Source organism: Hypoxylon fragiforme (assembly GCF_022984875.1).
Source record: "Hypoxylon fragiforme strain CBS 206.31 chromosome Unknown GGS25scaffold_7, whole genome shotgun sequence".
Taxonomy (NCBI): Eukaryota; Fungi; Ascomycota; class Sordariomycetes; order Xylariales; family Hypoxylaceae; genus Hypoxylon; species Hypoxylon fragiforme.
The window spans coordinates 2,279,487-2,307,287 of record NW_026054762.1 but is presented as its reverse complement, the minus strand read 5'-3'; the positions used below and the strand labels follow the sequence as shown (position 1 = coordinate 2,307,287).

The 27,801-nt window shown below is 46.5% G+C and overlaps 7 protein-coding genes across 7 annotated transcripts; 4 read left to right on the top strand and 3 right to left on the bottom strand.

Annotated features, from left to right (window-relative positions):
- Window positions 1–26: 26 nt before the first annotated feature.
- On the bottom strand, window positions 27–1,525 carry GGS25DRAFT_379916 (uncharacterized protein). The gene has a single exon (XM_049258262.1). It carries the CDS (start codon window positions 1,233–1,235, stop codon window positions 387–389), a length of 849 nt encoding a protein of 282 aa, XP_049114916.1. The 5' UTR covers window positions 1,236–1,525; the 3' UTR covers window positions 27–386.
- On the top strand, window positions 1,397–3,031 carry GGS25DRAFT_379929 (putative nitrilase). The gene is made up of 4 exons (XM_049258263.1): window positions 1,397–1,715; window positions 1,813–2,208; window positions 2,351–2,543; window positions 2,704–3,031. Exons 1-4 carry the CDS (start codon window positions 1,558–1,560, stop codon window positions 2,923–2,925), a joined length of 969 nt encoding a protein of 322 aa, XP_049114915.1. The 5' UTR covers window positions 1,397–1,557; the 3' UTR covers window positions 2,926–3,031.
- Window positions 3,020–5,317, bottom strand: GGS25DRAFT_380080 (fungal-specific transcription factor domain-containing protein). Its single transcript, XM_049258264.1, has 5 exons — window positions 4,861–5,317; window positions 4,448–4,786; window positions 4,084–4,358; window positions 3,787–4,011; window positions 3,020–3,720 (listed from the first exon to the last, which is right to left on the bottom strand). The coding sequence occupies exons 1-5, from the start codon at window positions 4,901–4,903 to the stop codon at window positions 3,115–3,117; spliced, it is 1,488 nt and encodes a 495-aa protein (XP_049114914.1). The 5' UTR covers window positions 4,904–5,317; the 3' UTR covers window positions 3,020–3,114.
- A 1,199-nt stretch (window positions 5,318–6,516) lies between these two features.
- On the bottom strand, window positions 6,517–8,187 carry GGS25DRAFT_379820 (uncharacterized protein). The gene is made up of 4 exons (XM_049258260.1): window positions 7,654–8,187; window positions 7,461–7,513; window positions 6,792–7,390; window positions 6,517–6,732 (listed from the first exon to the last, which is right to left on the bottom strand). Exons 1-3 carry the CDS (start codon window positions 7,976–7,978, stop codon window positions 6,866–6,868), a joined length of 903 nt encoding a protein of 300 aa, XP_049114913.1. The 5' UTR covers window positions 7,979–8,187; the 3' UTR covers window positions 6,517–6,732; window positions 6,792–6,865.
- A 671-nt stretch (window positions 8,188–8,858) lies between these two features.
- On the top strand, window positions 8,859–10,126 carry GGS25DRAFT_500285 (sterol-binding-like protein). Its single transcript, XM_049261851.1, has 4 exons — window positions 8,859–9,091; window positions 9,161–9,361; window positions 9,438–9,645; window positions 9,700–10,126. The coding sequence occupies exons 1-3, from the start codon at window positions 9,076–9,078 to the stop codon at window positions 9,599–9,601; spliced, it is 381 nt and encodes a 126-aa protein (XP_049114912.1). The 5' UTR covers window positions 8,859–9,075; the 3' UTR covers window positions 9,602–9,645; window positions 9,700–10,126.
- A 5,622-nt stretch (window positions 10,127–15,748) lies between these two features.
- On the top strand, window positions 15,749–17,908 carry GGS25DRAFT_500275 (spermidine synthase). Its single transcript, XM_049261850.1, has 5 exons — window positions 15,749–16,017; window positions 16,294–16,329; window positions 16,431–16,723; window positions 16,803–17,040; window positions 17,416–17,908. Exons 1-5 carry the CDS (start codon window positions 15,801–15,803, stop codon window positions 17,691–17,693), a joined length of 1,062 nt encoding a protein of 353 aa, XP_049114911.1. The 5' UTR covers window positions 15,749–15,800; the 3' UTR covers window positions 17,694–17,908.
- A 7,943-nt stretch (window positions 17,909–25,851) lies between these two features.
- Window positions 25,852–27,304, top strand: GGS25DRAFT_515180 (G protein alpha subunit; the record flags this gene model as incomplete). The annotated part of the gene is made up of 5 exons (XM_049263056.1): window positions 25,852–25,969; window positions 26,090–26,274; window positions 26,400–26,557; window positions 26,608–26,866; window positions 26,960–27,304. 5 exons carry the CDS (start codon window positions 25,852–25,854, stop codon window positions 27,302–27,304), a joined length of 1,065 nt encoding a protein of 354 aa, XP_049114910.1.
- Between the last annotated feature and the right edge of the window lie 497 nt (window positions 27,305–27,801).

The following is a 27,801-nucleotide window of genomic DNA, read 5'->3' as shown; positions in this document are numbered from 1 at the left end:
CTTGACGCCGCTCGCTCCCCTACCCTAAAGAGAGAGAGAAACAGAGAGTCATATAATGGCTACCCATGGATGTATGTCCTGGCCCCCGGGATATGGTCGAGCCAAACCCCATGAGATATCCCGCACATCCGGGGCATCCCCCAATTCCCGCAAGGCATGGATGTAGGCAGGAGACCCCACACCTTGGAATCCCGAACGTTGCTCGTCCGAGGGTGTTAGGTAAGTAGGTCATGGATGATGACGACGGCAATCCGTATCCCTTGACTAAATTTTACATTAAAGGATAGGTAGGTAGGTAGTTAGTACTTCGAGGCTAGGTGGGTTATGTTGTTTGTGCCGTCGTCCTACCTACGGCCCCCCCCTGCCTATCTCGGCACTTATTTACCTCATGATGGTTGCCAAACTCGAGCGAGACATGGCAGACGCACTCGCTTCGCTCTACTATGTATTGTATAATACGTAGGAGATTCCATATGCCAGATATAGAACTTTTGAACCGTGTAACTAGGCCGAGTTGAGGAATGTTTATCGAGCCTCCCACAAGCCCTTGTCCTTTTTTTTTTCCCTCTCGTCCCACACTTATTATTCAACCCCCGGGAACCTCCCCGGATCCGAGCGAGGACCCACGTGAGAGCTGTGCTCGGTGGTTGACCAGGGCCACTAGTTAGATCCTGGGAAGAGCTGTTTGGAAGGACTCTGCGATCGCTCTCGTACGAGTTATGGATATCAGATGGGTCTCTCTCCTCAGTCCTAGTCCTAGTCCAGCACCTGCTGTTTTCTTCTTCTTTGTTTGGTGCGTGTGCGATGGTAGGTAGGTATTCTACAAGAATAAAGATCACCAACAAATATTCGCGCCTGCAATAAGCTTTCACGTGAAAATGCACCTTGGCATCGAGTGCGACGGGTGTATAATAAAAGAAAAATGCTACGGCAACGCGGCGGGCGTTGGAGCTTTCCTGCTGGCACCCGAGACTGTGCACAAGGAGGGTCGCAATGGTGTCTGCTGCAGAAAGTTGGGAAGGATGGGGAAGGGAGCTGCAGGAAGCATGAGGTGCATTGCGCACCATTGGTTCCCTTCTAGCGCTGAATCTGCCGGCAGGGCCAATAAATGGGCGATCCTGCTTCCCTCCGAAGTAACGCGGTCGCTGGGGGCCATTTTCTCTCTCTAAGGAAAGAAAGAGAATACCTACCCACGCCGGAGAAAGGCGCATACAGCTCGGGATTCGAGAGAGCATGGATGGCCTGAGGTGTTTTTTTTTCTTTCTCTTTCCCTTTTCTTTTCTGGGGTCTGCTTGCTTGCTTGCTGACTGCAGACGCCGTAGACGTCTCCCCCGCACCTGGTATGCCTACACTGCAGCAGTACAATCGTTTTGGTTCTCCCCCCTCGATGGGCGGCACATGGTATAAAAGGTACAAGCCAGTGGTCGCCAATGGTTGTTTGATAATCCTGTAATGCTCCCACCTTCCTATCTCTGAGAGAAAACCCTCCCAAAAAAAAACCCCCCAGAAGAAAAACCCGCTGCCTTAGATTATTTCTTCAACAACCACCTCGAGAACATGACTGCCAAAGTACGCGTCGGGGCCGTCCAGGCAGAGCCAGTATGGCTTGATCTTGACGGGAGTGTAGACAAGACGATCTCGCTTATCGAGAGGGCCGCTGCGGATGGCGTCCAGGTGCTTGGGTTTCCCGAAGTATGGATCCCAGGATATCCGTGGTAAGCTTAGCTGAGACATTTCTATTTCTTTTTCTTTTTCTTTTTTTTGGTAGGACTGCAGGGCACGCTAACGTCAAACCTGTCTCCCTCAATCCAGGTCCATGTGGACTTCGAGTGTGATCGAGAATGCCCACATCATCCACGACTACATGGCCAACTCGATGCGTCGGGACTCGGAGCAGATGGAGCGGATCCTCGCTGCCGTGAAGAAGGCCGGCATGTTCGTCGTCCTCGGGTACAGCGAACGGGAGGGCGGGAGCCTTTACATGGCCCAGTCCTTCATCTCGCCGGAAGGCGACATAGTCCACCACCGAAGAAAGATAAAGCCGACGCACATTGAGCGAACCATTTGGGGCGAGGGGCAGGCCGAGTCGCTCAAGTGTGTGGTACCGTCACCGTTCGGTATGATTGGCGGGTTGAACTGCTGGGAACACCTGCAACCTTTGCTTCGCTACTACGAATACTCGCAAGGAGTCCAGATACATGTGGCAAGGTGAGTCTCGTCCCACACAAGCTTCCTTCCTTCGTTACTAGATACGGCCTTCGTTACCAACCCCTCCCTACACCCCCCTTACACACACGCACACCCAAAGACACGACATGCCTTACTAACTCGAAAAAAAAACAATGTGAAGCTGGCCTGCAGAGTTTGAGATGCCAGATCCCGCCAAGCTCAAGTGGCTATACCACGAAACCGGCGAGGCGAGCTACCGAGCCAGCCAGTTCATGGCTATAGAGGGGCAGTGCTTCGTCCTCGTCGCATCCCAGATCCTGACCGAAAAAAACCTGGAAAAGAACAACCTTTCCGGCAACCCAGTCACCAAGACGGTAGGTAACCCACGCCCAAACACTCTCCACTCACTCCAATACCCATGCTTCTTCTTCTTCTTCTTCTCTCACACTCCATCATTGTCATTGTTGTTTGTAGAATTTTGAATAAGGTTGGCTGGCTAACATCATCACCTCTCCCCCTTTTTTTTTGGTTTAGCCCGGTGGTGGATTTTCTATGATCTTCGGGCCGGACGGTAAGCCGCTCTGCGAACCGATCGGCGCGGGCGAGGAGAGTATCTTGACGGCGGATGTGGATTTAAGGGATATCGATTACCCGAAGGCGTTCATCGATGTTGTTGGACACTATGCGAGGCCGGATCTGCTGAGCTTATTGGTTAACCCTACTAAGGATTTGCATGTGACGAATATGCCAAAGTAGGTAGTAGGTAGGTAGGTAGGTGGCTGTGGCCGAGGGGGTTGGGAAGAGGTGTGGTGATGGGATACAATATGGGCATATATATATGGTGGCTATGATAGGGGGTAGTAGTTAGTGATGGGAATAATGATGGTGATGATGGCGGTGGATTTCGTCGTTTATCCAATACACATATACCACAGGTTCTAATAATCAGATACTCCACGGGGCGTTGATGTTGAGGTTGACCACGTTCCACCACTTGAGATTAGAAGCGCGGCAGCTATCAGCCTGGAGGTCCTGCTGTTTCCAGAACGACTCGATAATAGCTCTCAAGACGAACACGTTGCCAATGCGCCGTCTGTTATCCATGCGGTCGAGCGTCTGCAAGATCATTATTCGCTGGTGGTCGTTCTCGGTCTCGCAGGCAATTACGAAGAGCGGCCAGGGGCTGGTGCAGACCTCTAAGCTGTTGAGCGCCTTGAACGCCTGCTCCAGGTACAGGGATCTCGCTTCTTGGTTCTGCGCGTTGCAGTCGCCCGTCCGCTGCAGGTACAGGAAGGCCGCGATGCGGTAGAGCTCCGCGGTGGTTAAGATCCTGATCTGCTCTTGCTGCGGCAGCTGCCTCGCATCGCGGGGGTCTAGCTGTTGTATAAGATTTGTAACTCTGTTCTCAATCGAATGCCACTCGTCGGCCCTCTGCGCTCGCTTCTGGGGACTAAGGTCGGCGGATTCGCCCCGGAGCTCGGCTGCGCGTAGTCCGTTGGCGAAGCTAATAATTTCCATGACTTCTACTGAACACCCGAGCGATCCTATGATCTACCTGGATGTTAGCTTGTCATTTGTTTCCCGAGCTGAGTAGTCTCCAAAGGGGGAAGTAGATACCAAAGTCTTGTCAAAATTTGAGTCATGTAAAAGTTGAAGGGATGCTGGGCCATTGGGTCCATGTTGAAGAGGCTGGCTAAAGCCCCCTAGAATTTCATGATACAAGAACCATGTATACAAGAAGCTATATTTTAACTGTCCGCCGTGTTTATCTGCCAGCTTGCGAAGAATCTCCTGGGCGCCATGGAGGTGTAAGCTCCAGTTACCTTCCGTCTCATCGAAAACCTTTTCTTTGGTATTAGCAGATCTCATCTCATGTACAAGCAAGTAGGAAGGAAGGAAAGCTGTGTCTCTCACATTATAGACACATAGCATCATAGAAGTGGCTAGCTGCGTCTCGGTCATACCGACCGACTGGCTCGATAGAGAGGAAGATAAAGATCGGAGGGCATCCGCCTTGTAGGATAGAGCTTCCCCAGCGCCCCAAAGATGAAAAGCCGCCACAGCAAGCATAGCATTCCGCAGACCGTCCGAAGCGCTACCGATAGTCGAAAGCGCCATAGGCATCAGCTCTTCACGGAAACCGTTGTTGACATCAATTGTGGATATCATCTGTGAAAGCTTGCTCCGATCTGATGGGGGGCAAACAAAAAAAAAACGTAAGCGCAAGTTCCGAAGAAGGCAGGTAGGTAGATCAAAGGTTTGGTCAGTTAGTTCTCACAGTAATTAATCAGATGCGACTCCCTTTCCTGAAAATTTGGGAATATGGGAATACTTCTTCCAGGGCGTGGCTGGGCTCGTAGGATGGTCAAGCCAATGGGCGCCAGGACTTTCCTAGCTATAGCCAGATCCGTATAGGTCACATTCAAAAATTGCTGGCCATAGTAGGCGGAGTCGATTTCGTGATGGTAGATCGTGTGGTTCGGGAGTCGAGTTAGTCTGCGTCTACCGTCCGGCTGATCTGGCCAGGCCAGGCGGATCCCGTAGCCTTGACATTCCCTCCCGGTACGAAGACAGTTGTTACAGGCTGGATAGCCGCGGTCACACCCAATCTTACGTCCTTTTCAACAGGTTTCTTTTATTTTAGTAAGTTTTTTTTTTTTGGGATTTGCTGATGTTATACTCGAAACTTACGTTTGCAGGTCCAGCATCCCTGTGTCCGCTTAACAGTCTCCATCTTTTCTTATGTTCGAGAAACGTGGCTAAATTGTAATGTGATAAAAACTTGGAAGTCGAAAATGATCTAAGGTCTTCAGTTTGAGGCCGTTCCCGCGGGGTCTGAGCCTTGCATGTTCAGCACGGGTTTTGACTTCTCTACATTGGCGAGGCTAGAAAAAAACGGCCCAGGCGGCGCAGACGGGGAGCAGACGGGGTAGTAGGTATAATAATAATCAAACTGGCGCGATAACAGAACAGACTTGTCTACTTTGGTCATCCAATTTTTCGAATATGCTATCATGCCATCATACGACACATTGTAACGATTCAGCTGTACGGATTAGCCAAGCCAGGTGACTTTGACGACAGGATGGTCCCCGGGACTGGTTGGTACATTCGATATACGTCGAGTCTTGAGATTTGGTCCGCAGCGATATCGAACTATTCAGAAATGTTCAGATCTCCGCAATTCCCTATTAACCAATCAGACAACGCTTCCTGATGGGGGTTTCAACACTCAAATCCCGAGTGGCCGGACTGAGACCCCGAGTTTTTAGCTCCTAAAAGCCTGGAAATGGTCACACCTTGCAGTTAAGATTGCTCGACGGTCAGAAGCAGAAAAGGAGAATTTTTTCTTGTTGAATCTAAAAATCGATGCCGGTGTTAGGAATCGAAGAAATATTGAATAAGATAGTCGGCGAGGAGACCAGTCTTCGGCAGTTCGGCGACTAGGGCCGGGTCAATTTTGATGCCAACTGCTAGTAAAAGAGAGCCAAGGCAGTCATGCTGACGAAACTTGTGCGATACAAAAGCAGACGCCTTTACGTCATGTCCGTACCGTGGTAACACTATACTACATGGTAGAAGAAGAGGTTCAAATCCCATAAATCCCCTCCCCATTCCCCGTACCTCGTCTGCACACCTGCACGCCTGCACAACAACACCCTCAATGGATAGGGGACATGGAGGTACGCCACCAGAATGTCCATGAATGTCCATATGCAAGACTGCAAGTAGTGTACATAAATATATCTGCCTAGTATCCTACGATACCTACCTAGGTTAGTACGCAGGTGAGATCTCGGGTAGACAGGTCCCGGTTCAGCATCTAGACCCTCTATAGTAAGTACTATGATTTTTGACAGCATTGACAGCACACTAGTTCTTGGCAACCCTCGATCATATCGGAGCCTATAAAAACAACATCCATGGACGACATCCTGTACGACATCGGTGACAATAGACGGGTAATGCCGGAAATAAGTCGAAAGACTAGGGAAAAAAAATCGGACGATGTCGATTACATTGTGTACACTACCTACCCTAGGTAGGTAAGGCATCATCTACATACATATGTATGTAAGGATTTTCAGGGGTTTCCTGCGCGGGGGGTTTTACACGTTTTTGGTAAAACTACGAAAGGGCAACATACAAACGCCCTATTGGATTGCTCGTGGCCATATGCAGACGACTAACGAAACGAGAAAGACTCGATATGGTAAAACCCCATAAGCTGCGAGACGCAATCCTCCTGCAACATGTGAATGTGGACTAGGGTACGATGTAATAGTTCGTGGGTCTCGTCCGAAATCTGGGGTTTTAAAATATCAAGTAATACAGTAGCGCATGGTGCGTACATGAGTGTGTGTTGCATTTTGATTATAAATGTTGCCTATCTATAGGTACCTACCTACCTTGGGTACATAGCATAGACGTCTCCAGGACTGGAGGAGGCCTTTGGGATCTGAAAATGGCATCTCCAATCCTATATGCGACCCACAGAATGGGCTGTCTGTCTTACGTGATTCTTTAGCTCGTCAAAATCGGACGCAGTCATTAATTCTAGTTCTAGTTAATTTAGCCCCTTTTTTAGTCTAGGGTTCTTATATCGTTAATAAGATACCGACCTAGTAGGTAAGGTAGTGGTGGTCTTGTTGATTGTAAAGCAGATGGCTCACAATGGCTCAGAGCCCCATGCAATTCAGCTTTCATCATTTTTGCTCCAATAACCCGACCCGCCCTTTCGCCAAATCTTTGAGCGCTCTTCAAACGACTCGCGCATCTCGTCTATATCATCATAGCAGGCAAGTTCAAGCTCAGAATACCCCGGGGCATATTCAAACAGTTCTAGCATGCCGGAAGTTTCCATGCGATCCAAGTCCCAGAAGACATAAGCCCACTCCCTCAATTCAGAGTTATCTGTGAGCATGACCCACATGCACGTACTGAAGCGGTTGAAGGCCACACGCCATGCTTCAAATGGGCCCTTATCTGTGTTCTGGTCGTGGCTTTCAATAGGCGGAAACAGAGCTTCCAGGTCGTCCTCATCAGCGTAATCAGAAACTGTGACAATGTTGTTTAAGTCCGATTCGGGCCGTGATATAAGCGCATTGTAGAGATTGGCTTGGCCATATGGAACAAGGAACGCAGACTTTAATAGCGCCTTTTTGTCGTCGTATGAGCTCTCACTTATCAAGCTGTGGATGAAGTCGACACCCTGTAATAGCTAGGTATGACCATTATTTGTAAGCAACAGATGGTGGCAGATAAAGTAAAGATGTTGGATTGTGGCTTACCAAGAGTTGCCTGAATTGGTTATGCTCAGCAGTCGTGATAACTATAGTCGATCCTTAACTCGCCAAACTCAACATCATGAGCTAGAACATCATGAGAGGCTGCGTATTGGAATTAGACACCAGCGCTGAGGGCTCATGACCACAAACTCATCGGAGATACGTTTTCATGGATACCTAGTAAATAGCAACTTACCCTTTGAGAGCTTGAGCTCTAGAAAGTCCAGGACAGAGATGAGCTGCTCCTTTTCCCATGGTGGCTGGTTGGAAAAAAAGTGGTGTTCACCAAAGGGTACAGACGTCAACCGAGTTCTACAGCGGAAGAGACAAAGATATAACTCCACCCGATAAAAGGCTCGGCAAAAGCGGAGGTATTCTGACGGCGACAAAACGAGGCTCCCAGCCAGTTCCAATTCTTCATTTTTAAGTAGGCATGTCCATGCGCTGCTGGCAAAGTCGGTAGTCAAGTCATGGATCACTCCATATATAAGTCCCATTCTTCTTAGAAGCGGCACAGGCATGGTCCGGAGACGTTCGGTAAACTTGGATGGTTGCGTACATAACGTTTCGAGCAGCTCTTGGACTAGCTTTTCATTTCGTGGGCTCACATGTGAGGCTTCCAGCAACACCACCGAGTATGGGATGATAGTTGTGGGGATCTGGCGCTGCAAGATTTCGGCTGCCCAGCTCACGCAACGCGGATATCACAATCACAATCTCGTAAGGAAGTGTTGTGAAAATAGACATGTTTTGTTTGGCTTAGGTGATCCTCGTAAAGTTATGTCTGGTATGCTGCTTGCTGCTTCAGAGTGATCATATATGTGATTTTATTGACAGGCGGGTTGGTATAGGCGACCAAATCGTTGCCTGAGTGAGCATACCCGGAGATGCCCTAGGTACCTATCCATACCCTTTTGGGCACGTCGCGTTCCCACGATTTCATCTCGCACACCACGACAATGAGTCGCAACTTCGAGTTGCATGTCGAACATTGAACTTGGAATGATGCAGTGCACAGTGTGAGGGTTGTTGACTGTGGCTTGATAGAAGAGGCTGATTCAACATTTCTTGGTTAGTTGAAACTTCAAAGGTCAAGCCTGAACCATTGTGCAACATGAACTATGAAAGCTCAGGTGCCGCGATCCGAGGTTCTTTCCATAATGTCAACGAAGCATCGATCATAGTTAACTGTTAACCTATGTTAATAACTGTACATAATAGTGCCTACCTAAAGTTTTAGTGAGTAACTAGAGATTAGTTAACATTGTAGTATGCCTGATCCTTGTTTCTCCAGGTTATTAGGTACCACAGACCTAGTCCTTGCTTACCTACACATGCCAGTAAGGATACGTGAAGTTCTGAACGAATTAGGCAAGGACCGAGGTTCAATTGGCATGTGCAAAGGCTGGAGGAATAAGCGCAAGCGTCATAGCTCAGCTATTAGTTATGTAGCCTCGCATTTCCTCGATACCACCGTCTCTGACAACTTGAATAACTTCTCAATTTCCACTTCGCTTGCTACAGTCCCTCATCGAAACATCGCTTCTTGTATTTTTACCACCAACAAATACTTCATCGTATCAAATTTTGGATAGAATATTTCATAATACTCGTTAAAATGAGTCTCAAGAACGGTAAGCTACCTATCTAGATCTCGATCGATCTTGTACCGCAGAGAAGACAAACTCATTCCCTATTTGTAGACAGCTTCCCTTCATCGGCTGCTTTCGATGCCATCAACGAATCCTTACAGTCCAGCGAAGCTGATCGGAAGGATGCTATTAAGCAAGGCAATGCTGTTTTTGCATTCACGCTAAAGAATAAAGCTGGCGAGACAGAGAGTTGGCATATTGATTTGAAGGAGAAGGGTGTTGTCGGAAGTGGCCTAGGAACCAAACCAACAGGTATAACTACATTGCGCTCGAGGTAGCGAGTCCCATCTGTCTAAATCCAGCATGCTAATTCGGGATGTCAAAACAGTCACCCTATCTCTCTCCGACGAAGACTTTAGCAAGCTTGTGTCTGGTCAGGCCAACGCTCAACGATTATTCATGTCGGGGAAGCTCAAGATCAAGGGCGATGTAATGAAGGCTACTAAGATGCAGCCGATCCTGGCGAAGGCGCAGACAAAGGCCAAGCTGTAGAATGCTTAGCTGTCGTCAACCTGTAGCCTAGTTGAAATCGAAATCTAGAAGATACTAGGTTAGAAGATATTAAACAACCTATATGCCATATTTTATACCATATTATCAAAATAAACCAGAGATATTCCCGCCCTGTGACCTAAACACATACACAAATTGAGACTTTAGAAGCTAAGTCTTCAAGGCTGGTAGCTTTATTGCTGGATCTATCGTGATATTTTGTTACGTAATGAATCTAAGTTATTGTCCGTACCATGCATAAGATCTAACCGGAATATTTCCTTGCTCCTGTGTTGCAAAATTATTCTAGTCGTAACCTTTGGATAGTGCCCGGCAGGTCGGCTCTTTGTTGTTCAAAATAATGCCAAGAAAAACTTTGTTTTCTCCTTTGTCAAATGGGTTAGAGATACATAGGATAAGCTATGAAAGTATTCTAGGTTAACCCAGTCATCAATATTACCCCTGGACATCTCACACGCGTGAAAAGAATGGGAGAAACTTTGGAAGAGGTTCAATGTTGCAAGCCAGAGACATATGCTGATGATATGCATATAGAGTATCTGCTTAAATACATAAGACTAACTAACTACTAGATATATGTAAGTATTGAGTATAGTAGCATTGAGCGAAGCAACCATGTGGTCTGTGCTTTTGAGCTATTGCGCTAGGTCATGTAGGTAGTAGTATGCACTTGATACGAAGTACTTAAGGCATTTGAATACTGTTCGCGTCGTGATTTTGCATTTTTGCCCAATGACGTGAGTTACGGGCGCGCAAAAGTTTGTTTAATTGATTAAATTGAGCATACCTGCGGCCTGCCTAGGGTACCTAGAGTAACTAACGTTTTCATTTCGACCGCGCGGTAACCGTCGCGACGGAAGTAGTACGTACAGTACCTAACCCTTACTTACTCCAGTCACTGGTCTGTTTTTTTTTCTTTGCAAATCTTTTAGGCACTCACTCCGTCCACCGGTTAAGCCATCATCGCCCCCCCCCCCCCAAAAATAATAATAACATCACACCCTGTTCTTTTTTTCAAAAGCAAAAACTTCCCATCCTTGTTACTTTATCCTCCGTCAAGGTCATCGAGGATCTTCAACTATCATCAACAAGACCAAAAAAGTCGCCGATTATTCGGATTGATTCATTTCAATTGTTTGCATGTCAATGCCTTTTTGAAAGCTACAGAGATCTTGCCTTTTAGGCTCGACATTTTCTTTACTTTTGTTTTCTCTTCATTGTCATCCCATCATCTAGTCGCAGTCGGCAATTCCCAGCCTTAACCCCGTCTTCCCAAGACACCCTAAGACGCGTCCATCATCATCTACATCTTTTCGCGCCATATTCCTCCCTCCAACAATCGATCATTCAACCATTACACTTAATTTACACAAATACAAATACCATCATAATCGCAATACATTCTTCAAAGAATATCGCACGATGGATTCTACGCCTCTAAAGCCTCGCCCTCGCCCGGGTCAACAGGGTTCCACGCCCTTCCGATCCGCTTCAGCGAACAGGTTTCGATCATCACTTGTTCCCATGAACAAACCTTCTCCTGCGCGTGCTACGCGTACTACTCAGGTTACCGGCAAACTTGCGCCTGTTTCGTCCTATGGTCGCGATCTTTTTCGCACTTCTACTCCACAGTCCGCTCGTACCACTAAATTCGCGCCGAGTATCCCTGCAGATGCCTCGCGAATGTCGCCTCGAAAGTATGCTCAGAAGAGTGCCCATGGTGGCATGTCGAATATCCCCTCAACTGAGCCTTTCAAGTTGAGAATCCCCTCCCCAGATCCTGACTTGTCCGGCGAAGCTTTATCCAAAGAAGTCCCTGACGATCCTACTCGCACCGGCACCATCTATGCCGATCAGTTCCTCGCTCACAAATGTCCTGCGAATTTCGATGATCTTCAACGACGACAGTTCTTCTGTATTCTCGATTTGCGAAGATTGAAGTATGCTGCTAATGAAATCTTCGCCAAGAAGGATTGGAAGTTGAACATTATGAACTTCGCAAAAGAGTATGAGAAGAGCAGGGGTTTGATCATGCTACGATATGGGCTCTACGAATTCAAGAATGTGAAGCCGTCCGAGGAAGTGCTCAAAAGATGGAGATCTCTCCACAACCTACCAGACATCCAACCGGAAACAGAGAGTAATACATCCACTGCAGCGGGCTCTCCGGTTAAATCTATCCGTCGTCCTAGCGGGCTGAACACTAGTACATCGACGAAGAGGAAGGCCGAAGATGACTTAGTCCTGAAGGATAACACCCTCATGGCGTCTACTGCCAACCAGAATAAGCGACGAAATGTGGCTCAGGAACCAGTGGATGCTTCGCTTACGGGACCCGCCCCCTTTAAAAAGAGCAAGCGCAAAATGGACGAAACAGACGAGCCTGATGAGAACCAACCAAACAAGATTCAAAAGCCTGCCTCATCCGCCGCAAAGTCGAAGTTTGAGAGTTTTCTCAACAAGTCGCAAAGCAGCAACACCTCCCCTCTCAAGCGAGCTCCCTTGGCCCCCTTCGGAGCCCAGAAGTCGAGCGATAACCTGAACCTGGCCGCCAAATCGAATCCCTTCGCAGGAACCTCAAACGGACTAAAGCCCACTCCGGCCAATACTTCCAATGGTCGTGATGCCACTGGGTCCGTACTCGCTAATGGCTCCTTCGAGGCTACGCCAGCAAAGACCGGTAGCAATATCTTCAGCTACCTCTCCGGAAGTTCTGCGAATAGTAGTGGTAACGAGAACGGCAATCCTGACGAGGGTGACACTGAGTCAGAATTAGAAGATAATGAGGACCAGGAAGCCGGTGATGAGCAGACACCGCCAAATAAACGAGCTAATGTTGCTGATACCGTCAGCACATTCACCCCTTCGGCTCAGAGTGGCTCAGCTTTATTTACTACGCCCAAACCAAGTACTGGTCCTACCAACATATTCAATAGCTTTTCTAAGCCAAGCAATGATCTTACTTCGAAGGGCGGCCTCTTTGGGCGAGTTCAAGTAGGGTCTGACGGGCAGCCACTCCGTGCTACAGCTAGTATAGAAGAACCTGATGCCCCCGCCCCTGTTCAACAGCCTGTCATTAAAAATGAACCGAGCAAGACACCAGCTAAGCAACCCGGTGACTACACATTTAATGCGGCCACAACCCCAATATCTTTTGGTCCGCCAGCGTCCGAGGCACCAAAAACCCCAGCCGTGGTTTCTACGACGGAGTCTAATAACAAGTCTGATAATGCGCCAACGGCGAAGACGCCCGCAGCCCTATTTGGAGCCAATGCCCCAGCGAAAACTACATTCCAGCCATCCGGTTCATCACTATTCGGCTCGTCTAACAATGAAAATGCATCTGATATGTTCAAGCCAAAATCCGATGGCGCCGCCAAACCTGTCTTCACAGGACAAAACTTGGCCTCTGGATCTTCCAGCATATTCGGTACACCTGCTACTAATTCATTGTTCGGGGGTGTTGGAAAGGCAAACGAGACTACCTCTTCCGCCACTAAAAATGACTCGAAGAGTACCCTTGACGCTGCTTCAACGACCACCAACAACACCGCATCTCAAGCGATCACTGAAAAGACACCAGTTGCTCAGAATCCCACTCCTTCTATCTTTGGTGCTTCGACAGCCAGCACAGTCAATGCAAGCCAACCCCCTTCGTTGTTTGGCCAGAGCATCAAGCCAACTGAATCCAAAGAGAATGGGAGCGTTGGTAGTTCGACATTATTTGGTGGATCTGGAGCTTCTAAAGCATCTGCTCTGTTCGGCGAAGATAAGACGAAAATTAATGGCTCCAGCACCGCGAAGTCAGTATTTGACAGACCGATCAAGAATCCTTCTGCCAGCTTCACATTCGGTAGCTCAAAATCAGAAACTAAAAATGAGGCGAATAAGCCCAGCATTTCGTTCAACCAGGGAACCAACACACCCAGTGCGACTCCAGCCAAGCCAATATTTGGGTCGGAAATATCCAAACCTGTCCAGAACACAACAGGCTCCTCTTTATTTGGTGACAATTCGGCTCCAGCTACTTCAACGAACCTCTTTGGCGCCAAGAGCGGTGGAAGGAGCCCGTTCGAGAGCGAGCCTACCACCACGGCAGCGCCCCCGATGTTCGGTAGTAATTCGCCCTCGACGAGCATGTTCAATACCCAGCATAAGGTTGAGCCCGCGACTGCGAATACAAATATATTCAGCTTCGGAGCTCAATCTCAACCACCTCCGGCAACTAGAACCTCGCAGTCGCCAGCACCACCAATGATATTTGGAGCCCAAGCTGCACCTTCAAACACAAGAACGTCGCAGTCGCCTGCACCACCCATGATATTCGGTGGTATTTCCAACACACCTCAGCCCACTGCTGCTGATCCTATGAAGACCGATTTTGCGTTTGGAAGCTCTGCACCAAGCGTAAGTGCACCAAGCTCATTCAATTTCGGCCAAGGCACCACGGATACTGGCACTAGCTTTACCTTCACTGCTGGAGGTAATGGCCAATCCTTCAATAATCCGTTTGCTGCCTCAAGCGCAACGCCATCGGCACCAATGTTCGGTAACAACAACCTTTCGACGCCAGCCCTATCTGCCAGTTTCACGTTTGGCCAGCAGACGCCATCTACTCCAGCCCCAGCCCCTGTCAGTCAAGGAAATGCACTCTTCGGAGCATCGACCAACGGAGGAAATGCGGGTCCTAGCTTCAGCTTTACGCAGGCCACGCCGAACCAAAACAGCCCAAACCCATTTGCACCTAAGCCCACTCCGTCTGCTTCGGCAAGTTTTGGTAGCTTCTTACAAGGTGGTGCAGGGGCATCCTCGAGAGGTAGTCAGTAATCTGTATTAATACTATTAAAGTCTTATTATGATACTAACACGCCTAGACTCGCCGTTCCCTGCGCCCTCTAGTATAGGAACCACCCCAGTAGGCGGTACACCAGAACCGCAGACTCAGAACGAAGACAACGAAGCCCCTCAGGAGCAGATTTCGCTCACGGAAGTTGGACCAGGCGAGGAAGACGAGATTCTTTTGCACGAGGTGCGAGCCAAGGCCATCAAATATGTGCCGATCATCAAGGGAAGTGATGATGAAGAGGAACGGAAGTCGCCATGGTCTACTCAAGGTGTGGGACCCCTTCGTGTTTTGAAGAACAAGAGCAATGGAACAATTCGAGTTTTACTACGTGCAGAGCCAAGAGGTCATATCGCCATGAACAAGGCGGTCCTCTCTGACGTGGAGTATACTGCCAAGGATAAAACGGTGAACTTTGTGGCAGCAAAGGACACGGGTTCCGGTTTGGAGACGTGGGTTTTGCAAGTCAAGAAGCCAGATATGGCACATGAGTTGGTTGGTGTGTTGGAGGCCAACAAGAGTGCCAACAAGAAGTAGACTGTTCTTTCATTTTTCAGTTATGGAGATCCGACAGGAGTACGGGACGGAGAGGGTATACTAAAGTATAACATTGTTGATTGTATTGCTCTGTAGTGTCCTCTCTTTTGAGAGTGCCTACGTAATAAAAAAAAAACACATCGGGGTGCGTTGAGCATAGGAATTTTTAAGAGAAGGGAACCGGTTTCTGCATTGTCATGTCCACATGTGTAATGGAGTTAAAAGGAGAAAAACACGATTTGCGTTAATGAAGATGGAGTCAGTCTACCTGGAGCCGCATGTACCTGGAGTCTACCTTGGTCAACTTGAGGTTCAAAGTTGTAATGGTGCCCAATGACCCCTTTTAATGAAGTAGGTAGTTGCCCAATTACATACCTAATATGTACATATTAAATGGAACAAGACCATATGGGTACTATCATGATGGTGCCTACTAGTAGTGATGTTGGTTACCGATGGAGGTTTTAGCCGCATTTCGTGCATTAAATGAGGAGTTTGCAAGCCTGTTACGTGCATGTGCAGTACCTAGTAGTATAGTACAGTGTACTAAATAGCACCTATCCGTACTTAACAGGCCATAGATGCACGGCAAGAACTACCCTAGGAGGGTGGGTAGGTAGATAGGATTTAGCACTAACATTAAAAACATCGACGTAATGTGTAATGGATGTACCTACCCCGATTACCTGGGTGGACTGTGATAGGTTGGGTGATTGAGTGATTAGGTGATAATAACCTTGGAAATGTATTTTTTTATTTTTTATTTTTTTCCCTCAAGTGCAAAATTTTCCTTGTGCTATGATCTGGAAAAGGCAATATAATTCGCCGTCCAAGTTTTACAAGATTCTGCTACGATTTAAAACTACAACCTCCTCTTTCAAATCTTATCATTGTAGGAAAACGGTTCAGACTTCTAAACCCAACCATATCAATACCCTTTCACTGTCCAGCCAGCGACGTTCCTTATTTACAGACCCGAAAATGTCTGGTGAAATCACTCACGAGACCATCAAGGGTACGTTTTCATGAAGCCATATAATGTGTACTTAGGTGCTCAAGGTTGTGATGGATGAGAGAATGTCTCAGTCCCATCCCCCCCTTACTCATATTGATACTTGGGTTATCACTATAACTATTACTCTTTACACATCATAATAGCTACTTTATACAATGATGTAATAGACATCTACGTATCAAGCCACTATCTTCCCTTCTGCAGTCATATTTCACTCTCATTTCAGACGCATTGCAACTGCATTATATGATATCACTTCCACTAACAATATTACAGATGGCTGGTTCAGAGAAATCTCTGAGATGTGGCCCGGTGAGTGAGGACGATGTCCCTTTCCCACTGTCGGCTGGACATGCCACAGGGTAATAACACAAGTAACTGGTTCTAATCAAGTGTCTGGGTTCTTATTATAGGCCAAGCCATGACTCTGAAGGTAAAGAAGGTGCTACACCACGAGAAGAGCCAGTACCAAGATGTACTCATTTTTGAGTCTACCAACTATGGTACTGTCCTTGTTCTAGACAAGGTGATCCAATGCACTGAGCGGGATGAGTTCTCGTACCAAGAGATGATCACACACCTAGCCATGAACTCCCATCCCAACCCCAAGAAGGTGCTGGTCATTGGTGGTGGTGATGGTGGTGTCTTGCGTGAAGTCGTCAAGCACGAGTGCATTGAGGAGGCTACTCTCTGCGATATTGACGAGGTATTGCCGTCCCTCTCCCCTGCTCTTAAGCCTGTCCTTTATAGAATATGGATGGCTAATTCTCCAATGATTGCATAAGGCCGTCATCCGCCTCTCCAAGCAATACTTGCCTGGAATGGCTGAGGGTTTCAAGCACCCAAAGGTGAAGGTGCACGTCGGGGACGGTTTCAAGTTCCTGGATGCCTACAAGAACGCCTTCGATGTCATCATTACGGACTCGTCAGACCCTGAGGGTCCTGCCGAGAGTCTGTTCCAGAAGTCGTACTTCCAGCTACTATACGATGCTCTCCGACCCGGCGGCGTCATCACCACCCAAGGTTGTACGTCTCCTTTATATCAGGCAAAAGTTCGAGAGTGTGGTATTGGATAAAGGCACTGAACTCGCCTGGTTGTTCTTAAACAACTCTAATTTCCTAAAAGGGTCGACCATGGGCTGTCTACTGCTGGGCTGTGTCCTTCGAGATCTCCTCACTTCTCTCTACTAAGTGTTCCCTTTGTCTACACTACATCTCCATCTCCTTATCCAGCCCCGGCATCAATTTCCTCCCTCTCTCTCTCCCCCCACCACCTTTCATCATCCACTACCCTATAGAACTCAGTCATGTTTTTCTATTAGATATTTCTCTTTGAATTTAGAACCGGGCCCCTTGTTTTACTGAAGAATGTTGCTTGCTAACCATATACTACCACAGCCGAGAACCAATGGCTTCACTTGCCACTAATTGCTAAGCTGAAGAAGGACTGCCGGGAAGTCTTCCCTGTGGCTGAGTACGCCTACACGACGATCCCCACCTACCCATCTGGCCAGATCGGATTCATGGTGTGCTGCAAGGAGGAGGGCCGCGATGTTAAGAAGCCCCTGCGCTCCTGGTCCCCCGAGGAGGAGGCCCGTCTCTGCAAGTACTACAACGCCGAGATCCACAAGGCGAGCTTCGTTCTGCCCACTTTCGCAGCACAAGCCCTTCAATAGACACGGCGAGTGAAGGAATCGGATTTGGGATGGAAATATGCAATCGACGAAGGTTTTGCGAGGTTTTATTTTCACTTTATTGAAGCTTGCGTCATGGTTGTCATAGAGGTTCATTAGGTCACTAAGATAAAAAAAATTCATACCTGTTGAAATACAAATACGGGCTTACGCGATCGTATACCTACTTGAACTGGTTTCTCCCGTAATCTTTCTTCATAATGGTTTGTTCTTCTCTCCCGTTTGGTGTGAGAGAGGCGAGTAGGTATGTGTACTGTTTCTAATCGAACTCATACTCATCCCTCTTATGTGCGTGCTTTGTTTTGAGATGGATGTAAATCCCTTCACTTTCTAGGTTATTACTTTAAGAGAGAAAGGGGGCGTGCTTAGTGGGTTTAGTTAAAAAGGCACCTGGACAGGTATTTACATGGAAAGCGAGAAAGAAGAATTGCACGTCAGGGGGGTTTAAAAGTTAAAAGACTGGCCTAGAGGCATCCTACTTGTGTGCCGTCAGTTCCAGGTTACCCACCTACCTAACCTAGGTACTCACCTTTAGCATCGAGAAGCTTTCTGAGTCGTTAGGTAGGTAGGCACCTAAGCTTGTAACGAGGCTGCTAACATACCTACCTAGTTAAGCTACCTCTGTCTAGATAGGTGCTAGGTAGGTATGTAGGTATGTAAGTGGCAAATCCCTTCCTTACTGGTACCGTAGGGAGCCGGTCTGCATGTGGTTCTGCTTGTTTGTTTGTTTGTTTGTTTGTTTGTTTACTTAGGTAGGTAGGTAGGTAGGTAGGTATGGATGTATAATCCGGTGATGGACGATGCTAAGTGGTTGGTTAGGCAGGTAGTTAGGTAATTAGATGGAACGGAACGCGCAGATAGGTAGGTAGGTATCCAATGTCACATCCCCCCATACCCCATACCGCCGCCTTAGGGCTAGATAGCTAGGTAGCTAGGTTAGCACCTAGCTTTCGAGAGGACGACAGCTTCCTACCTAGGTACCTACGGTAGCTCTAGGTATGGGGCATGTTGGAGGGCCATTGGAAAGAAAGTTCTGCCTGCGTGTCTACTAGGTGGTCACCTGGGTATTTGGTAATATATATAGGTAGGGACCTGAGCGCACTAATGCCTATTCCATCTGTAGGTAGGTAGATTCCGATGATGCAGTGGAAGAGGAAGGCAGACGCATGACGGTCTACGAGCAGCATGCATCTTCGGATGTATAGTATGCTAGGTAGGTACGAAAAGCAGGCGGACAGACAGGCAGGCATTTTATATATGGGCATTTGGAAATCGATGTCTATGCATACATACATACATACATACATCTTAACTCCCCCCGTGACATATATATAGTAGCTACATACATGCCTACTGCCCCCCCCTTATGTCACTACCTACCTACCTACACAACTACAATAGATGCGTACGTACCTAACCTAGGTCCCTATCTATGTAAGCAACTCGTAGGTACCTACTTACCGGCCTAACCTAGGCAGGTACATAGGTAAGGAAGGAGGTGGATACCCTAGGTAGGTACCTAAGCTTTAAAATTCCTCGTGGTGTTGAAGAATGCCGATGCTATATATATCTACAGGTACTGTAGAAAGGTGTTTATGTATGACGCGGGTAGGCAGGCTAATGCGCCGAGCGAGCCGCGCAACTGTCGTTTTATTTTTTTCTTTCCCTTCCCCCCCCCCCCTTTTTTTTTTTGGGTTTAACTTTGATGTTCCCCGGGATTGCATAGGGACGTACATGTAGTATACATACTACACGTGTAGTGTGTTGAATTTGTACATCGATGGAAATGCAGTAGGTAGGTACATACATATGTATAGATATATATGCCTACTAGGTATGTAAGTAGATACCTAAGATATTTACCTATGTATGTAGCTAGATGATGCCTAGGTACCTAGGTAAGTAAGCCAGCTTGATGTAACACACATCTACACGTAAAAGATGCAGCCGGGGCCAGGGAACGTGCTTACCATAAGATCGGTTACCTACCATAGGCACCTACCTACCTACCTACCTACCTACCTACCTACCTACCTACATATATATGTAGGCAGTACCTCAGAACAGCGAGCTGGTTACTATGTATGTGCGTAACAGCCGTTCGATGACTACTACTGTTACTACTAGACTCTAGGTAAGTAACATGTAACTATATGTATTACTGAAGGCCTTGGGGTTAAGATAAGCAACGGAAGCACAGTTGGAACGGATAGCTTACATACCTACTTATGTATCCGGGCACTCCCGTTGACATCCTGGCGTAGGGGGCCCGTCAGCCATTGGAGAAAGGCTGTTGGGTCGCACATACATACATACATACATACATACCTGGGCACGCTACCTGTATTGGCTTACATGATATGATGTAAGCGTCTGGTAGGACTGCTATTACACTGTTATCTAGGCGGAGGTGGTGACTGCCTAGGTTAGGTGGGTATCTATTGTAGATATGAGGTACTGCTGTCACAAATTCTGGAAATAGAGAAATAATAGCCTTGGTCGTTACCTATGTACCTACATAGAGGGGTATTATGCTGGTGTAGTAGTATCATATACCTAGGTACTATCGTAGTTTGGGTATAATTCTTTCTGGTAAAACGGGCAGATATCTGTATTATGCAGCATGTACATATCTAGCTTAGGCTGTTCGGCCATCAAAGTTCCTAACTTGAATGTTTCTAGATGTCCTATGTATTATATTGTATTGTGCATGAGGTAGTTGCATAAGCCCCACAAACTACCGAGCAGATTCCATAGATCCCTCAATCGGCCGCTTCGAGGCGTAAGCCAAAGAGGGACTATGTAACTACCTAACCTACCAGCATGTATTCAAAGCTGCCCGGGCATGTATGTATGTAGTTAGTTATACCTACAAACGTGATAGCGTAACAATGGCTTGAGTCAGTGTTACCTGGGTTCCCATCTGTTCATGATTCACCACCGTAACTCGGCGGTCCGATAAAAACCTTCAACGCCTAACTACTATACCTCGATCGGTGCCGCGTTCAACTACCCACACAAAGTAGAAAGGGCCCCGACAGACTAAGGTAAAAAAAAAAAAAAAAAAAAAAAAAAAAAACATGCCTGGAACTGCTTAGAGCTACATATATCTACTACCACTGCCTTTAGAACATGGGATGGTTGCATTTGGAGATGATGGCAGATATGCACGACTGCGGCATAAATCGGCATGTATGGGGGCCGGCACAGCAGCGCTTACAGCCAATAGCAGCCAGGGAATTCCTCATGCTCCGGACAGTGGTGGTAATAGAGAGGCAAGGCTTGAAATCCTTCCTGACTTACGTCGTCGTCGTAGTGGGTGGGCGGCCTTCTAGAGTAAGACAATACTAGGGACACATTCTGTAATTCGTTGGACATGCTCGTGTGGCTTCTGTAGATCTTAGGTTCCTTTGATCCTTCCAACGCGATGGGAGTGAGTGGGCAGAAGGGATTAGTTAGCGAGGCTCTATTCGATTACACCGTAATCGGATCATTTGGGATAGGTAGCTAGTAACTAGCTGGAGCTCAAAGTAAGACATCTGTAATCCCTTTCTTAGGGCCAAAGTGTACTATGCTACAGTTGGTATGACAAGACAAAACCGGTAAGGCATTCGTTGGAATATTGACCTTGCTTGACTGCTCGGGTACGGGGTAATTATCGGGTATTGAGATATATTATATCGATGGCAAACATCCGGGCAGTAACCGTGCCAACCCTCAAGAGAACTGGAAACTTGATAGATAAACTTGTTCCATGGTAGTGGACTCACGATTTTCCGACTGGACTTGATACCGACAGTTTTTTTTACGATTTGAGTCGCGGCGCTTGGGAATGTCTGAACCAGGGATTTTATGATTGTGGTTGATGGGCGAAGCGGCGGTAACTAGGTCTGCCCGCTCCTTGTCGCAGCACGTGTATGTAGGTGAGATCCTTTTTAATTCAACGTCTCTCGGTGACCGCATGTTTATAATTAGTAACTACATGTAGCTCGCAAGTAGTGACTGTAGTGTAGTTTGTATTGTACAGTAGGTATGTAGGTGAGGACGTATATATCGTACGTCGTACGTAGGCAAATTGGCGGTCGACGGTTTTCGAAGTTACGCCGAAGCGCATTAACTACTTACTCCCCAGTCCTTGGGAGGGTTGATTCCAACTATTAAATAGAATAAAATGAAGATACCTACCGACCTAGGTAGGGTAAGGTAACTTTGAAATGAATGAAAATGGTAAACCCCTCCTCCACTTCCCCTCAGAATTCAATTCTTGTATTTTTTTTTATTTTATCTTATTTTATTTTTTCATATCAAGGTTCATACAAAATTAAAACAATCCTCCTCACTGGTATCGCATCAAATATGTATGTATGTACGTAGTTCTTATTCGTATCTCTAGGGCTACTTACAATTGAGGTACTAACCTAGCGTGGTAATTAACTTTGAACTATATTAAGGGTGACACGAGCTTCCCAAGCTAAGCTTGGAACCTTGGAAGTTACATGATTGTAGACCACCGGCAAAGTAAGGTACTGGGTACAAATGTATTGCACATAGAATCATAGACAGCCCTGGAGGTGGTTAGTACCAGGACTTCTTCGGCTAGCATAGCCTGTCTGTGCCAGATACTCCACCTTTAGCCACGTTTTTTCCCCTATGAATGAATGAATGACATGCGGGCGTTAGGAACTTCCTAACTTTAATCCTTTAGGCTAGCCCCCGGCCAGGCAGCCCTGGCAGTTTTGGTCTGTAGGAGCCTCTAGGAGGCATCAGTCCCGCCAACTTTCGATTGGCCACTAGCATCTTTTTACTCTAACTCGGTGCATATATACCTACATAGGTATCTCTACTAGCGTGCTTATTGATCTGCGACTAGAAGAAAACAATCATCCGGTTCGTAAAGAGAAAAAAGAAAGAAGACGTCTGGATTCTGGAGAGACTCCGCAAGCTACCCTATGTTAGGTAGGATATGTGCTTAGGTACACTAGTGTTAGGTAGGTAGGTAGGTTATGTGCGTGTGTTACATAAGTTAAGTTGTAGTATTGACAATCACCAGGGTTGCACGTTCGTGGATGACGGCCCGGCCTTGGGCATGGGCATCAATGGGCATGGGTACGGGCTAGTACGAGCAAGGGCGTGAGATATCTTGTACTCAAGGGAGAGCGGTGGCGGCTGACACCACATGGCACTCGCAACTCCCACATTGAAATTTCTGACAGCATATTACGGCATAGTATTATTGCATAGAATAAATACATCCAAGATGATCCAACTATGTCGCATCGCATAATCAACGGCTGATAGTTATTTGGTTCGGTGTGGTGCAGTGGTGATACATGTACAATACATAGTTATTAGTACCATACTTTGCTAGCAGCACTGAGTACATATGCATTACATGCATAGCAAAGAGCCTATGTACTATTACATACCTCATGTAGTGCGGATGTACATACGTACATACATCCCTAGTAACTACATTCATGTTCAATGTTATTAGTCCTAATGTCGGACAAGGATATTACATAGTACCTGGTAACATACTAGCATACATAAGTGGGAACCTCTCGAGCTTCTCCTATGCAATTGACTACCCTAGGTTAGGTACATATGTAGTTAAATAAAATGGGAGATTCAAATGTTTTGAATGATGACCAGCTTAATGTCTCGAGTTGCGAACCCTACCTGCGGCATCTGTTCCCCTATCCCTGTATTCGTACTACGTATGTAGGTACTATTCCGGCGCAACTAGGCCCTGCTCTTGCTTGCTCTTGCTCAATAAAGTCGTTGATTTTTCTTTTTTCTTTTTTCGCAGTTCTTTCTTTTGTCTTCTGTGGGTTCTAAGGCCGTTTTGATCGACGCCCAACATTGAAAGGCCCGGAGCATAAAGAACAAATAAAGCAAGTGCCTGTACCTACATATGCAAGTATGTATGTATGTATGTATGTATGTATGTATGTGTGCTTGTTTGTATGTACATATGTATGTAAATATATGAGATGTTCGATTTTAGTTGATAAGATTCAACGGTTTCTGTTGACGTAACCTTATTCTAAGCATGTGAGTATTTATTATTACCTAGTACTGTTTACCTACCCTAGGTAGTACCCTGTATCATTGATCTACCTAGACTTTAAAGACCGACTCTTGGAAACTCTATTTATCATTAGATCATACATACATATTGACATATGTACAATACCTACATACTAATACCTACATACTAATACCTACATACTAATACCTACATACTATATACATATCTATTGATAGCACTTTCAAGTTAGCAGTTACATGTATGTATCCAAGGTATACACACATGTAGGGTTACATTCTGCAACAATAAAGAAGTATTGACTTATGTTGGTTGGCTCGCCTTAAATAATGTCGCGTGGCATTTCACGAGATGCTATAATGCATTGTAAGCTCCTACATACATATCCCTAGAAAGGAGGCCTTAATAAATGAGCTCCATCTAGTAGCGGTTTCGAGCATCCATGGCCATGCTTCCATCCCCACAACTACAAGGGACACTCGTAAATGGAAAATCACCTGGCGAGTTATTAAAAAAAATTAGGGTGGAGTGCTATGTAATGCCGTAGTAAGTAGTACTTCAATACAATATATGTACATACATAACAGCTTGACTGTATGTAGCACGCCCCCAAATTGTCCTGGAGCTGATGTACTTATCTAGGTACATTGATGGGAGATGGGATGCTTACATGACACTTACACAGCCTGGAGTGTTCTGTTTTGTTGCGCTTTAACATAGCCTGCCCAGGTGGTATCTACATGTAGGTAGGTAATCTCTAACATCCAGCACAGTTCCCCGGTCTCCTTACCAATAATAAACTGGAATTGAATGAAACCAAGATTATCATACCTACCTATACACTTGAGTTAACGGAAGGAGAATGAGAATGAAAGGAGTTTAAACGTTTAAACAGGAATTATTAAACAACTTCCAAGGCAGAGAGAGCAAGTACAGTAAATTGTAGGTACCTACCTAGGTATGTATGTTATGTATGGATGACATGTCTTAAAGTATCTCTCATACAGTATCATACATACATACATAGTACATACATGTATGTGTGTGTGTGTATGTCACTGTATGCTTGGTTGTAGGTATTTTTCTGTTTTCAACTGTCACCCTCCCATTCAGTTCCTTTGCTTGCCCTAGTTAAGAGGTATACATAGCTATATGTATGTATGTGTGATAAGTAGGTATGAAATGTACCTACAATAAACACACATACATTCATTATACATGACTAACACCGATTGACTGGATTGCCTTAAGATCAAGGGCTTAGAGGGCGTAGTAAGAAAGAATTGGTCTGCCATTCATTGCTGACAGGTGGGATTACATATCTATTTCTACAAGCCCTACAAGTCGACAATCTCATCTCAACCTTTTTTATCTCTTCTCCTACTCTGCTCCTTTTCCCCTGCTCCCTTTCCTATTTCGCTCGAGCCTCTCCATACCCCGGCCCACCCGGACAGGGTTCCGCCTCTTCGTCTTATTATCCCCAGAAGACTCGAAACGAGAAAACCATTATTAGTTAAACCCAGCCTGCCCGACCAATCCTAGTACCTAGCAACAACTTGGAGGTCCTTTTTTTTTTTCTTCTGTCTTCTCTTCTCAACTGCCCTCCCTCTTCTGGCAAAGTGTGTAGGGAGTAACTCGAGGTCACGAACATCAAGCAAGTTAATAGTTCGTCACGAAAAATCCTCGCTGGAAAAGATAATCTTTGTTATTATCTCTTACTCACTACCATCAACTGGATCGCGCTGTCCCGTCGGCTCCAGGCTTAGACCCCCGCGCCCAACCTTCGCCGAACCATTTCGTTCGAACCCCGAGTTAGCCTTTCCACGTCATTGTGAAGCTGTAGTCTCTGCTATCTTCACTCAATAATATTTTATTTTCGCTCTTTATCTTGTTATAAGTTATATTTATACGTCTTTGTTAGACTACAAGCGATAGTTTCCGCAGTTATCTACCTAGGCTTTTTTTTTTTCCTTTCTATACTTTTACACATACAGGACGCAGCTTGCCCCCTCCAATTTCTGCATGAACACGCGGGCGCTCGCAGCATAGTTCTAGGGAGGTTTATCAGGCTCGACATATCCACCGCCCATCATGTGTTTTGGCAGTCGGAAAAAGAATGAGGAAGGAAATGCTCGATCGCGGGAACTAGATAAGATCATCCGCCAAGATGAGAAGCGCATGTCCAGAGAAGTTAAGCTGCTCCTCTTAGGTACGTAGCTGGGGATCTCCTTCAAAAAGAAAAAGAAAATCTACAATGTTTAGAATGTCTTAAAAAAAAACTTAGCGGGACACTGCATCTAACCTCGGAACTTTTTTCTTTTTACTTTAGGTGCCGGCGAGTCGGGAAAGTCTACGGTGCTCAAGCAGATGAAATTGATCTATGCACAAGGATTCAGCAAGACCGAGAAGTTGGAATGGAAGCCCGTCGTGTTCAACAATATCATTCAATCCTTGCGCGTCATCTTCGACGCCATGGCCGATTATAACATCAAATTCGAAAATAAAGACAACGAGGTATGTAACCTAGATCCCTTCCCCCCTCCCCCCCCTTACGTGTTCTACTGGGCCGTCCCGAGACATGACATGCGACGAAGATCTGTCGTCATAAATAAGTTAATTAACAATGTCTGGGTTTGTAGAGAAATCAATCGCTGCTTCTGGTTGACATCGAGATATCGGCACATGATTCTATGCCTCACGAGTATCTTGAGCCGGTCAAATCCCTCTGGACCGACGGCGGAGTGCAAAAAGCCATCTTAAAAGGCAACGAATATGCACTTCACGACAATTTATCATAGTTTGTCCCCTGCCCATCCTTTTCAATATACTGCTAACCCCCCTGAATAGCTTTTGCGAAGAGGCCGACCGACTATGGGCACCCGATTATGTTCCCTCCGACCAAGATCTGCTGCGATCGCGATTAAGGACGACCGGTATTACCGAGACTATCTTCGACTTGGGCCAATTGACCTACCGAATGTTCGATGTTGGTGGCCAGAGATCCGAGCGAAAGAAGTGGATCCACTGCTTCGAAAATGTCAATGTCCTTTTGTTCCTGGTTGCGATTAGTGGTTACGATCAATGTTTGGTCGAAGACAAAGATGGCGTAAGTTTGGACACTAATTAAGAAAAAAAAAAAAGCTCCATTTGAGAGTGCCATGGTTACGAGCGCGACAACTAATAAGGCTGATCACTGTAGAATCAAATGAACGAAGCACTGATGTTGTGGGAATCCATCGCGAATTCGCATTGGTTCACCAAATCCGCCCTCATCCTCTTCCTCAACAAGATGGATCTCTTCCGCGAGAAGATCACATCGAGCCCGATAACGGCGCATGGCTTCGTCGACTACCAAGGCCCGCCAGACGATTACAAGCAAGCGAGCAAGTACTTCATGGACAAGTTCCGAGCCCTCAACCGAAACCCCGAGAAGGAGATCTACGGCCATTTCACCAATGCGACGGATACCAACTTGCTAAAAATTACAATGGGCTCGGTGCAGGACATGATCATTCAGCGCAATCTGAAGCAGCTGATACTGTGAGTTGCCTGCTTTTATCATGGAGATTTCTGTGAGTCAGTCCTCGTGAAACCGAATCTGGCCGTACCATCGAGTCCACAAGGCCCGCTGGTTTGGCCAGCGATTTCACCGACGATATGTTTTTTTTTTTTTCCTTCGATGGTGTATTTTTTATTCAAAAGATGTAGGAGAAAAGCAGAAGTCGAAGATCATGCGGCTGAACTATTCCGTTTGAAGTATATAGCATTAGTTACTGCGATCTGTCTTTTTGGCTGCGCGATGTACTACTTTTTTCACACGACGCGAATACGTACGACCTCTGCCCCGGCCAGAGATGAAGAAGAAGAATACAAAGTCGCAATATTTCCAATTTTTGGCTCGCTACCGTACCAATTTTGGACCCAAAAACCCACGAACCGGTCGAAGAGGACAAAGAGAACCTCCACCACATTATTCGGACGGGTCGATGACTACCTACCCTCGGACGTACTGCCGAGGTACACTATACCTACCTACCTAGC